A 14,526-nucleotide genomic window follows, 5' to 3' on the forward strand; every position below is an offset into this window, starting at 1 on the left:
GCAAAGTCAGAGGCCCAAGCAAAGATCCTTCAAACAGAAGCAGAGGCTCGGGCAAAGATTCTTCAAACAGAAATGGAGGAAAAAATCGCATTAGCTGAAGTAAAAATACTTGAGCAAGCATTGAATCAAACCCTCGACCTGATTTGCCTACCACCACTGGAAGAAGAGGACCTAGCCGTCCGTACCAGTGATTACTTGCAGCACACACCTTCTCCTCGACGTTCCACCCAACAATATGGAAACGTCCAAGTCAGCCCAACTTATGGTGCCAGTGTTACCAACAGCATCTGCAGAGACCCAAGACCAACGCCATAATGTGTCCCCTAAGGGGCAGCAATCATCACAAGACGACCACAAGACGCTTTCCAGTCCAACTCCACAGTTCAAGCCGCAGTCATCGAAATCTCCAGAGGTTAAACCACAGCTCAACCCCTGCAGCAACATCATTCTACCCGGGAACGATTCACCCTTCCACGCCACACAGCTTATACGCCCGAGGGGCAACACAAGCTAACACGGTAACAAGGAGTGAAGGATCGGACATATCTGAGTTTGCCAGGTTAATGGTGAGCAAGATCTAATCAGGCTAGCCTCTCAAAGTTTGACGACTGGGCAGAGAACTACAGAGCCTGGAAAGTGACCTTCAAGGCCACCATTGCTGATCTTAACCTATCTGCAGAACAGGAGCTCGACCTCATGGTAAAATGGTTGGGTCCTGACTCCACAAACCGTATCAAGAGTCTTCAGACCGTCTACGTGGGGCAAGCTGAAGCAGGTCTCGCTGCTGCCTGGCTGAGACTCGAAAGAACCTAAGGCAGCGCTGAAGCCGTAGAAAAGTCCCTATTCAAGAGACTGCAGAACGCTCCAAGGATCAACCTTAAGGATGCCCACAAGCTTCTGGACTTAAGTGATCTGCTTATGGATCTGGAACTTGCAAAAAGAGACTCTCGTCTGTCTGGATTATGCTACCTGGACACTGCCCATGGGGTGAACCCAATCGTCTCAAAGCTGCCGCATAGTCTGCAAGAGAAGTGGGCAGTATGCGTTTCCAGGTACAAAAGATCACATGATGTCACCTTTCCTCCGTTCGATCAGTTCTGCAAGTTTGTCGACGAACAGGCCCAAATGAGGAACGACCCTAGCCTAGACTTCCTGGAGTCTAACACTACGGCTCCAGCAACACCGTCATCAAGGTATGAAAGCGTCTCACATAGACGCAAGGACTTGAGGAGCAGTGTAAGTGTCAGAAAGACTAACCTGCCACCATCTGCAGTAACTGCCGATAAACAGTACACTATTCCATCGAGAGATAAGTCTTTCAATCGTGAGTGTCCCATTCACAAAAAACTGCACTCACTGAATAAATGTAGAGGCTTCAGGTTCAAAACCATGCAGGAGCGCAAGAAAATCCTCAGCGAACTTGGGGTATGTTTCAAGTGCTGCGCCTCATTAGAACACATGGCCAAGGACTGTAAATCTGCCATTAAGTGTGAAGAGTGTCATAGTGACAAACACCCATCAGCTTTGCATCCAACCTCAGCCACCAGCGATCCAGCAGTCGCAGTTACCTCTAGTCTGGCTACAAGCCATGGTGGGGAGCCGCAGAATAACGCCAATTCTACCACGGCTGTCTCCTGCTCATGCTCAGAGGTATGTGGGGAGAGCCAAAGTGATAAATGCTGTGCCAGGATATGCCTAATCAGAGTTTATCCAGAAGGGCAACCAGAGAAGGCAGTAAAAATGTATGCCATTATTGACGATCAGAGCAATCGATCCCTAGCTGGACCTAAGTTCTTTGAAGCCTTTGGAATCAAGGGACCAGCAACGCCCTATACTCTGAATACTTGCTCAGGCCGCATAGAGACCAGCGGCAGGAGGGCACAAGGTTTCATTGCTTCTCCTGTCAACGGAGGTGTAGAAATACCCCTACCTACGCTAATCGAATGCGATCAAATACCCAGCCAAAGGAATGAGATTCCTACTCCAGAAGCTGCATTCCACCAACCACGCCTAAGGCACCTAGTCAGCGTTATCCCACCTATGGACACAGATGCTGAAATCCTACTTCTGCTCAGCAGAGACAATTTAAGGATACATAAGGTCCGCCAACAGTGTAATGGTCCCGACTATGCCCCCTACGCAGAGAGACTCGACTTGGGGTGGGTAATCATAGGAAATGTGTGCTTGGACCGAACAAGAGTCGCTTCCTTTAAGACCTATGTACACAGAAACGGACAAGCTACTTTCTGCAAACCATGCCCTAATCACTATGAGGTGAAAGAGAAGCCTCCAGATCCCGTACAGCTGCCTGATGTCATTCCTTCTCCCTATGCAGACGACTTAGGAAGATCAGTGTTTCATACAACTAAGGATGACAACAAAGTAGCCCTGTCAATGGAAGACAAGGAATTTGTCAGGATAATGGACAATGAGTTCCTTAAGGACGAGACCAATCACTGGGTTTTTCCCCTACCCTTCCGAGCTACCAGGGTAAGACTCCCGAACAATCGTGAACAAGCCTTGTTCAGATTCAACTCTCTCCAGTGCACATTTAGCAACAAACCGGAGATGAAAGAACACAATGTCACCTTCATGAGCAAGTTATTCCGGAATAACCATGCGGAGCCAGCGCCTCCCTTAAAGGAAAATGAGGAGTGCTGGTACCTACCCTCATTCGGAGTATATCACCCACAGAAACCTAAGCAAATTAGAGTTGTCTTTGATTCAAGCGCCAAACATCAAGGTGTATCTCTCAACGATGTCCTCCTCACGGGTCCCAATCTTACAAACAACCTAGTAGGTGTGTTGATGAGGTTCCGGAAAGAGCCCATTGCCATCACCGCCGACATTGAACAGATGTTCCACTGTTTCATAGTCAGGGAGGACCATAGGAATTTCCTCAGGTTCCTGTGGTACAAGGACAATGACCCCAGCAAAGAGATGGTGGAGTATCGCATGAAGGTTCACGTATTCGGGAACAGCCCTTCCCCCGCAGTGGCAACCTATGGCCTGCGGAGAACCGCTCAAGAAGGAGAGACCGAATATGGAACAGATGCCAAAGACTTTGTAGAGAAAGACTTCTATGTAGATGATAGACTAAAATCTCTACCCACAGAAGGAGCGGCTATCGATCTACTCAAGAAGACCCAAGGTATGCTGTACCAAGCTAAGCTTAGGTTGCACAAAATTGCTTCAAACAGCACGGCTGTCATGAGAGCCTTTGATTCAAGTGACCACGCACCTGGATTCAAGGACATAGACCTGGGACCAGACTGTCCGCCTGTGCAGAGAAGCTTAGGCTTGAGGTGGAACCTGTCAGTCGACACCTTCAGTTTCCAAATAAACTGTGCAGACAAACCATTCACTAAACGTGGTGTCCTGTCAGTGGTGAATAGCTTGTTTGACCCACTGGGGTTCATAGCACCAATTACCATACAAGGTAAATTCCTTCTGAGACATCTCTCCAAAACCATCAAGGACTGGGATGCCTCACTCTCTCCTGAGAAGGAACCAAAAGGGGAAACCTGGAAGCAGTCTTTGTGTGCCTTGGACGAAATCCACATACCGAGATGGTACGCCAGAACCTCAATCGCTGCTAGCACTAGGAAGGAACTCCACGTGTTCTCAGACGCATCCACAGAAGCCATTGCAGCTGTTGCCTACTTGAAGGTGACGGGACCCGACAATCAAAATCAAGTTGGGTTCGTTTTCGGCAAAGCTAACTTGGCTCCCAAGCCTGACCACACTATTCCCAGGCTTGAACTCTGTGTGACCGTGCTTGCATAAACACAAGAAAAGCGGAGCAAAGAAACACCATCCAAAAAGAAGATTTTTGTATTTTATTAATTCAAATAATTTTGAAAATATGTAAAAACCAATATAAAGGCTTATAACAATGAAGAGGAAAAGAGGAATACCACGGCCAACACAGGGGTACACATGGTGGTACTGAGATCAGGGGTTATACAATATGCGTAACAGCAGAGTAAATCCTAGACAAAAACCCATCAAAGAGGTATGGACAAATAAAAATAACATTGTCCAGAATAGTAAACAAATCAATATATCCATCTGTATCAAAGTGAATATCGCTTACCCATAATCACCAGTACACCAGTGTTCTCTCCTGTGACCCCCTGACGCGCGTTTCACGTTGAATGCTTTCTCAAAAGGGGTATAAACAAATGCCATATCCCTATAGTTATATAATGGTGTCAATTAATGCCGGTATACTGGGCGCACGCGCCGATGACGTCACACGCCAAGAATGTTACCTCCCACCTCCGTGGCCGTCAACAAGCGGCGCGCATTTAGGTGGAACTCCACCTGCTGACGTCATAAACATGCGTGCCAAGCTAATACAGATAACCACAGAGGAGAGTAGAAGGGGCGTGGAGTAAAGTGCGCATGCGCACCCCAACCGCCATTACAATGAAGACCATAGCAGCAGCCATCTTAGTGAGGATAAAAATCGGCCCATAAAATACATATGATGTAGATGCAGCCCGAACTATAAAAAAGGGATGCAGTGATCAAGTGCTCAATAGAACACAAGAAAATGTTGACAAAGCATTAATAATATATCAGATAACGATACATAAAGTGCAAAAGTGCATCTTAAAAGTGACAGTGCATAATCCTATACTCGTTTCACAGAATACTGAGATACTAAAGTCTTAAGCACAGTTGGGTCCACAGCGTCCTTCGCGGCTAAGATATCACGAACGTATTCGCGCGTCTGAACCTTCAATTCCCTCGAGATGAGACCCACATAAATTAGGGAGCAGGGACACGTTGCGTAATATATCACATAAGTTGTATTACACGAGATATAATCGCTTATTTTAAACTCCCTGCTCCCATCAGAAGTGCTGAAGGTCCCACTCCTAAGGATATTAGGACACACAACACATGCCCTGCAGGGGAAGCACCCAACTCGGGGATTACTCATATTAAAAATAAACTGTGACTTAGTCGCATAATGACTTTTAACAAGGTGGTCTTTTAAATTCCTCCCCCTGCGTTGTACCATCAACGGACACTGTGGTAAATCCCCAGCCAAAAACTTATCCGTATGTAAGACTGGCCAATGTCTATTCAATGCGTCACGAATCAGATACCAGCGGCAGCTAGAAGTAGAAATAAATCTCACCTCATTAGAATCAATCGGGGCCTTCCTTTTGGAGGACACAAGTAGTTCCTCCCTTTTAGTGCGTTTAGCATGTCTATAGCCCTCCCTAATACAACAATTGCTGTATCCCCTATCTCGAAACCGCTCTGCAAGGCAGACAGATTGCCGTTCAAATCGGGCCATGGTCGAGCAGGTCCGCCTGTTCCTCAAGAATCGTCCAACTGGGATGGCTTTAATCACAGAAAAATTGTGTGCTGAGGAGGCGTGTAAGAGAGAATTCACTGCCGTCTCTTTACGATATAAATCGGTCTCAATGGACCCATCCTCCGCCACACACAATGTGATATCCAAAAAACAATACATTTTGCATGATAATTAAATGTAAATCTAAGATTAAATGGATTAACATTGAGGGACCGCATGAAATTGGATAGGCTGGTCTCGTCACCCCTCCATATCATCAAAACATCATCAATGTAACGAAACCAACCCACCACCCGGTCCGCGGCGTGAGCCCCATCCCCATAGAAAACCTGCCTCTCCCAAAAACCAAGAAACAGGTTTGCATAGGCCGGGGCACACGGCGCGCCCATTGCGGTCCCCTGTAACTGTAAATAAAATTTGTCTTTAAAAGCAAAAAAAAAAATTTTGTCAAAGCAAATTCCAATAAATCCAAAATAAAATCCAAAAAATGGCCATCCCAGTTGGCAGTCTCGAGAAAGAAGCGGACCGCCCAAAGGCCATCACTATGTCTAATAGAGGTGTATAACGATTCTATATCGATGGTTACTAAGAGCATATCCGCCTCTAGAGACAACCCGTCGACCTTAGTCAGAACATCGGTGGTATCCCTGACATAGGAGGGGAGTGTTTCGACCAGAGGTTTTAAATGATGGTCAATAAACTTACAAATATTTTCACTCAACCCCCCATGCCAGAAACGATAGGTCTTCCAGGAGGATTTCCGATGTCCTTGTGCACCTTTGGAAGCAAGTAAAAAGTAGGTACTTTGGGGTACTTAGGCACAAGGGCATCCAGAATCCTCCTCGGTACAATACCCGACTCGTCAGCATGATCAAGAATGGTCTTCAATTCCAAGGAGAAAGACACAGTGGGGTTGCTGGGTAAAATACGGTAAATTTGTTTGTCCCTAAACTGGCGAAATGCTTCTCTTTCATACTTTTCTATCGGCCAGATCACCACGTTCCCTCCCTTATCAGCAGGTTTTATGACCACAGAGTCAAGAGATTGCAACTCTTTCAAAGCCTGTCTCTGTGGTACAGTCAAATTATCCCTACAAATATTTTTAGGTATCTTACGCAGATCCTCAGTGACCAATTTACAAAAAATCTCCACTTGTGGACACAGTGATAAGGGAGGAAACGTGAGTGAGCGTGGCATAATAGAACGTGGTACCGTATCAATACCTACGTTATCAGGTTGTTGTTCTTTCAAAAGATCCTCCAAATCGGCAATCGCTTGTTGCTCCACTATATTTAAATCACAATCAACTCGATGGTGTAATTTTCGTAGGATCAATTTACGACAGAAAAGATGTAAGTCTTTTAAGACTGTAAAAATATCAAAACCATTATTAGGGACAAAATTAAGGCCCAACTGCAACACTTCCAACTGTGTCTCAGAAAGAGTATGAGAGGACAAATTTATTACCTGCAGTCTAGAGTTTTTAACCCTGCGTTCATGTATAGGCGATGTATGTTGCCTTCTTTTATTAGCATAACGTCCTCTGGTGACTCTAGTAGAAACTGTAGTTCTAAGATTGTCAGTTCCAGAGTTCTTTATCTGATCTGATTTAACACTGGCTTCATCAGCCGAAGTCAGGGAAGATAATGAGCCAGAGCGTGATTGTGGGGTGGGTCATACCCGAGTTGTCCGATTCTTCCATCTGTATACTTTATTTTCCAGAGAGTCTAAATTATCTCTCTGCAATTTTTTTGATTTGACAGCACATATTTCCTGTTCCCACTTAGTCAAATCCTTTTCAAGGTCTCCATTAAGTTTCTCCAAAGCATCAGCAGTTAAACTATCCTTCAAAGAGATTTGAATACCATCAATTTATTTTTCTAGATCTCCCAACTTTCTCTCATCCAATCTAACCAACAGTTCCATAAAGCCCCAGGAACACTTATTAGCAGTATCTTCCCATTCTTTTTTTAAAAATGAGATCCTCAACTGGGAATGCTGGAAAAATTTGCACCCATAAACCTCTTGGAATTAAAGCACGAGTAAGGTACTGCCCCAAGGAGGCCTTGTTCCACCACAATCTCGTCCGTCTATGTAGTAGCGTCCTTAATTTAACAATTTGCTCCTTTGCATCACCACCATTCGTGTTAAAAATACCAGCAGTATCCTCCTTAAAAACCTCCTGAAGTTGAGACAACCACGTTTGGTCTCGAGCACGTTAATCCATTTGCTTATGACTAGTAACTGTGAACACACAGAAATCACATATGAAAACAAAAAAAGTCAAAATAAGCATAAAGTAATTATAATAAATGTTGAAGAAATAACTTCACCCCCAAAAACAGAGGCATAATGCCTAACAACAAAATAAAAAATGGAAATGCTCCCAATAGATGGATAAACACAAGAAAAACGGAGCAAAGAAACACCATCCAATAAGAAGATTTTTGTATTTTATTAATTCAAGTAATTTTGAAAATATGTAAAAACCAATCCTCCTTGGACTATATTCTTGCCTGATTTTTATCCTGTTCTCTTGTGCTTTTGAATACTTAATAAATGACTATTTTTCATGTAGCTTTGGACTCTTATTCCTCTTTGTTTTCTAAAATCATAAGTAAGATGCTGGGTGAGAAGGAGACAACTGTTGATGCAATAGTGATTGGGAGAAGGTGCTGTGGTCAGATGAGACAAAAATTGATCTCTTTGTCATTAGCTCAACTCGCCGTGTTTGGAGGAAGAGAAATGCTGCCTATGAACCAAAGAACACCGTCCCCACTGTCAAGCATGGAGGTGGAAACATGTTTTGGGGACGTTTCTCTGCTAAGGGCACAGGACTACTTCACCACATCAATGGGAGAAAGGATGAAGCCATGTAATGTAAAATCCTGTGTGACAACCTCCTTCCATCCGCCAGGACATTAAAAATGGGTTGTGGCTGGGTCTTCCAGCAAGACAATGACTCAAAACATACAGCCAATTCAACAAAGGAGTGGCTCCAAAAGAAGCACCTTAAGGTCATGGAGAAGCCTATCCAGTCTCCATACCTTAATCCCATAGAAAACTTATGGAGGGAGTTGAAGCTTCGAGTTGCCAAGCGACAGCCTCAAAATTTTAATGATTTACAGATGATCAGCAAAGAGGAGTGGACCAAAATTCCTCCTCACATGTACGCAAACCTCATCATCAGCTACAAAAAACATCTCACTGCTGTGCTTGTCAACAAGGGTTTTCCCACCAAGTATTAAGTCTTGTTTGCCAGAGGGATCAAATATTTATCTCTCACTGCAAAATTCAAATACATTTATATAATTTATACAATGTGATTTTCTGGATTTTATTTTTGATATTCTATCTCTCAGCATTAAAATTAACCTACCCTTAAAATTATAGACTGTTAATGACTTTGTCAGTGGCCAAACTTACAAAATCAGCAAGGGATCAAATACTTATTTCCCCCACTGTATATCTGGACACTGCTCTATTATATCTGGACTATGCTGTTTTATATCTGGGCACTGCAGGATCTATGGGTTTAATGTATGTACTTCCCCACCAGGACACTGGCTTGTGGCCGATCTAAGGCGGCATGATTTTAATTATATACATTTATTTTATTTCTTGCTCTTGTAACCACATGCTGTACTCTACTCTTTGGATTTGCAACTCCTGCACATTATACTGTATGTATATAATCGTTGCCTTGCTCTTCTGCGGTGCCATCTATTGGTCACTCATATGTCGTCACCCTAGTCTTTGATACTTTTTATAATAATTCAATAAAGTTTGTTTTTATTATTTTGTTACTTCCTAGTTCTTTGGTGTAATTTCTCTTAATATTTTCCAAATATATATGGACATTGCTCTATTATATCTGAGCACTGCTGTATTATATCTGAGCACTGCTGTATTATTATATCTGGGCACTGCTGTATTATATCTGGGCACTGCTGTATTATATCTGAGCACTGCTGTATTATATCTGGGCACTGCTGTATTATATCTGGGCACTGCTGTATTATAGTGAGCACTGCTCTATCTTATCCGAGCACTGCTCTATTATATCTTGGCAGTGCTGGTATTATATCTAGGCACTGCTGTATTATATCTGGGCACTGCTCTATTATATCTAGACACTGCTTTAATATATCTGGACACTGCTCTAATATATCTGGACAATGCTGTATTACATCTGGATACTGCACTATTATATCTGAGCATTACTCTCTTCTCTCTGTGCATGTCACTATTACATCTGGCCCTGGACTATTATATCTGGGCACTGCTGTATTATATCTAGGCACTGCTGTATTACATCTAGGCACTGACCTATTATAGCTGAGCACTGCTGTAATATAGCTGGGCACTGCTCTGTTATATCTGGGTATTGCTTTTTTACATCTGGCCACTTCTGGTGTTTTATCTGCTCACTGCTGATCAGATCTGAGCATAATATTAGTTCAGTGCTGGTACTGGGTACTGCCATTTATACCTGTGTATATGTATCACCCAGAGTGGGGTACTCAGGTCGCCGGGCAGCATTGGATTCAGGGGGTCACGGGGGTGGCAGCCGTGCCCGGTGCCTGTGCTCCGGGGACAGTGAAATAGGGGTTAAAAAGAAAAGAAAAAAAAAAAAGGAAAGCAAAAGAAAAATTAGAAAAAGAGTTTGTGACGCCAGTTGGAGTGTTCGACTGTAAGATAGCTGGCACTGCAGATGATCCCTGGGGGGGTAGATGATGATGGCAGTGCAGGTGTTTAACCCCCTCCAACTAAGGCTGGCCCCCAGAGATAGTGATGAAAGTAGATGGCACAGAGTAACAAGGCAGGAGACAAGGAAAGTCACTTTATCATTTGCTGAAGTCCAGATGCAGTTCAGAGGATAAAATACAACTCTCTCACCAGGTTTACAGTCTGCTCTGCACGGTGGGAGTTGCACTTCTCTGCTGTGGTTCAGTGTAAACTTCCTGCTGTTCTAATCCCTTCAGGGACAAAGGTTTCCCAGAGTCTCAACCTTCTAGTACTACCAGTACTCACAGTGTTTTCTGCCCCGGCAACATGCAGCTTGAATCCTATGTGAAGCACGTGTTTGTTCTGGTATAATCCCTCACTGATTCTCTGTTGCTGTAGTTTTCCTGGGTGAAAACACTCCACTGCTGGTTGTGTAAACCACATAGCCTCTCAGCTTACCAACCGACACTAGAAGCATAGATGGCCTAGGGGCTGAAGCCCTGATCCTTCTCAGCATTGTTCCTGGAGAGAGCACATGTAACTGCTCCAAGAACATTCTCCATCTTTCCTTACACCGTCTTTCCTCACGGACTAACTAAAACTCCTCCCCTCCCAGTTAGGGTATCTCTGCAAAGCTCTAAGCTTCAGGAAAGTAAGGGAGTGGGGTAAAATGGTGTGTGCAGTTGTCTCCAGCAGAGAAAGCATAACTCCCATCATTTACAAAACACATATAAAATAGTACATATTTGACCATTTTGTGGCGGCAAAGACACAGGGCGCCACATATACTATAAGGTCAATGTTGGTATAACATTTAGGGACTTCTGCCATGGTATTTGATTGTTGGTGGTATAGTCCATGGGCATTGATGGTACAGTATGTGAGCATTGGTGATATAGTACATGGGCATTCACGGGCATGGGCGGCACAGTATCTGGTATTGGTGGTACAGTATCTGGGCATTGGTGGTACACTGTATGGACATTAGTGGTATAGTATCTGGGCATTGGTGGTATATTTGGAAATTGATGGTATAGTATATGGGTATTGGTGGTCTAGTACATGGACATTGGTGGTATAGTATGTGGGCATTAGTGGTACAATATATGGGCATTAGTGGTACAGTATATGGGCATTAGTGGTACAGTATATGAGCATTAGTGGTACAGTATATGGATGTAAGGGGGTACGGAGGCTAGTTCATGCCCCACACACCTTGCGTACGTCCCTGAGAAGATGGTATATTGTATATGTCTTATAATATTGCCATGTTGTGTAATGTATTGCATAGAAATATATGTGTGTGTGTATAAATATATATATATATATATTCTTGACATAGGGAAAGTGTAGTATTTAGATTTAGTCCACTGGGGGAGGGCACAATAGAGTCAGGTAGGAGTAGGTTAGACTAATAGGATTTAGTTAGTTAGGAGGGGCCAACTGGGAGTAGTTGGGGAGCTTCCTGGGGGTCAGTAAGGGCTGGGAGCCAGGACATGACAGTTGTGTCCCGTAACATTCAAGCTGGGGAGCCCAGCCGTGCAGGGCTTGGAGCCGACAGTCACATGGTAGTGGAGGAATACAGGGCAGCATCAAAATGGTAATAGTGAACTTCGTGGGAACAACCCTAAACGTCCGGGGTCTGCGATCTAGCAAGGATTGGAAGAACCATACTTCAACTTCACCTCCGGAGAGGAAAGCGGGCGTGGGATTCCTGAAGCGGGTTAGTCTGAGCAGTCGGGAAGCTGCAGTACCGGCGGATCCATTGCGGAAATGTGATATTCCTGTAGAAGTGAGGGACAGTACGGGGAACAGAATGGTGATATTTTGCGAAGAACCTTGTGCTGTTTCTGTGACTAAACTGGACGAGCTGAGTAAAGTTGTTTTGTTGAAACTGGATTTGGACTCTGACTTGTGTAGTGCTGAAGGAGAAGAAGGCACAGCAGTCCAGAGAGGACCCCGCTTTACAAGTAAGTGCACTACAGTGTGTTTATGTGATGGAGGGCCAGGGTGTGACAGAGCAGCCACCGTTAGCCACGACTACCCCCCTGACCTCCGTTTCATGGACATCATTGTTATAATATATGGGCATTGGTAAGATAGTATCGAAGTATATCAGACACAAGCTGGAGGATCCCATCTTCTTGTTTTTCCCTTGGACTAGTGTCTTATATTCTTGGTTTCCAGCTGCCATTCCGGCAGATGACCGTGTAAGGGGATGAAGGAGTGAAGACACACAGAATAGTGCTTAAGCCGAGTATCTGTAAGTAAATATCGCCATCTACTGACCAAATATAATAGAAAAAGTGAAAGCAGAAAGAATTGCATTATTAGGAACCAAAGAGTGAAGTGCATGTTCCCTCGGAGGAAAGATTGAAGAAGACGCTAGATCAGGTGATAGCTGTGGTGCAGTTAGTAATTATAAAAGGCCCAGGAGGGCAGTGAAGGGTATGAGTTGGCACCCAAACCTGCAGCAGAGCCGACCTGAGTAGTCAGATGCGAGTGAAGAGCTGACCCGAGTAGTCAGATGCGAGTGAAGAACTGAGAGACCAGATCCAGGAGATCCAAGCCAAGTGGGCTGAGTCAGGGCACCTTACCTGCAAACATAAAGAACAGTGTGCATATATACATAATTATACTACTGTGCTCTGATTGTGCCATATTTTACTGTACTGCCATTGTTCACTGTTTCCCTTGACACTGTTCCTACATATTTATTGTGTTAGTGAAATAAATAGTTGTTTGTTAAGTACCGCTGTCTCCTCATTGTGTGCGCTGTTGCAGCCACAAACCTGTTACCACCCGGTGGTGACCATCCTGTGCCCGCTTACACAACGCTCTGCTTGTTTTCTTTAGACTTCCCTGTTTGCTGTATTACAACATAGACTCGGCTCTAATTCTCCTAAACAGCACTGAGGACAAGAGGGCAGGGGTGGAGATGAGCCAAAGCCTTCATAATCCGGGGCCAGTGGCTGTGACAACATAGGCATTGCAACACCGGTATACGCCATATACAGGGCATACAGGCAGGACATGCTAACACTTAGCTAGAGTCAACCAGAAGCATCATGTTCTCTCTGCTACTACTACTCTCCACATCCATCCTCCAGACTGCTGCAGGTCAGTAACACCGGCCATCGCCCTCGGCCCAGAGGACAATGTGCCGATATCCTTTTTTGTTTTTCAATCATTTTGCAGCTGATGGATCAGAGTCATTTTCAAAGCAAACCCACAAGGCCCTGGTAATATCATCACTACTGGGCATCTGTGGCCACCACATTGATATGAGCACACAGCTATGCTATGGGGCATTTGCGTCTGGCACCTATGGAGGCCTTTATGGCTGTCGCTGATACATTGTTATTGGGGCATCTGAGGTTGGCACATTGTTATGGGGAAATCTTTGCCTGTCACTTCTTTACTGGGCATCTTTATCTGGTTGATATGAAGTATTTGCATCTGGCTCTTATGGAGACATCTATAGTTAGCACTTTGTTATGATGGCAACAGCTGGTGATTCTTGGGGGCATCTCTGGTTGGCACATGGGGCTTCGTAGTCGCCATTTATGGCTATTCTATTGCTTGTGGAGGGCATCTAAGGCTGATACATTGTCAACAGGGAATTTGTGGATGGCACATTGTTTTGAGGCTCGATCTTTTCCAACAATTCTGTCCTGGAAGCTGTCAGAAAAAGGAGAGACCTCCCAGAAGAATTGGCAAATCTCCCAGTGGCCACAGTCGATCACCCTCCTAAAGGGCCTCTGTCAAGGGATGTAACTCTGCTGCCTCCAATCGTCAGGGCAATCACAAAATTGGCTGATGAGTGATGGACGAGGCCACAGCTGCTTCCACTGCTAGGCTGGATACTGGGGGACGACTAACAGGGAGCGTATGATATATACACCTCTGATTCCAACGCATGGAATATACAATGGGTATGGAAAGTATTTAGACCCCTTTTAATTTTTCACTCTTTACCTCATTGCAGCCATTTGGTAAATTCAAAAAAATTCATTTTTTTCTCATTAAGAGTGGTTTCACATTTGCGTTTAAGGCCGCAGCGTCGGCCTGCGCACGGCCTCCACTAAGCCCCGCCCCCGCCGTGCCTCCGCCAGTAGCTCCGCCTATGGGCGCATGACGCTGCATGCGTCCTGCGTCCCCTATCTTTAGCACTGGGGACGCAGGCCTGCGCAGGTATGCGTTTGGCGGTGCATGCGTCCTTTTGACACTGCGCCGACTGCACCAAATTGCAACAGGTTGTACACTCTGCACCCCATCTTGACCGAAAAAAAGCAGAAATGTAGAAATTTTTGTAAATTTATTTAAAAAGAAAAATTGAAATATCACATGGTCATAAGTATACCCACTGTATATATCCTGATACGATCACTGCCAATTCCACAATACTAAAAGGAACTACTAGCTGACACCATCAATAATTGCTACTGGACGATTTTTCATTT

The 14,526-nt window shown here is 44.5% G+C and overlaps 1 protein-coding gene across 1 annotated transcript in view; it reads left to right on the plus strand.

Moving 5' to 3' along the window:
- Positions 1-13,019: 13,019 nt before the first annotated feature.
- LOC141046730 (properdin-like) overlaps positions 13,020-14,526 on the plus strand; it is a 32,276-nt gene continuing 30,769 nt past the window's right edge. The window contains exon 1 of the mRNA XM_073541360.1: positions 13,020-13,183. Coding sequence (XP_073397461.1) covers positions 13,132-13,183 — 52 coding nt within the window. The 5' untranslated portion in view covers positions 13,020-13,131. The remainder of the gene's footprint in view (positions 13,184-14,526) is intronic.

Source organism: Dendrobates tinctorius, unplaced genomic scaffold, assembly GCF_039654945.1.
Source record: "Dendrobates tinctorius isolate UK_male_01 unplaced genomic scaffold, ASM3965494v1 ptg000120l, whole genome shotgun sequence".
In the NCBI taxonomy this organism is placed as follows: Eukaryota; Metazoa; Chordata; class Amphibia; order Anura; family Dendrobatidae; genus Dendrobates; species Dendrobates tinctorius.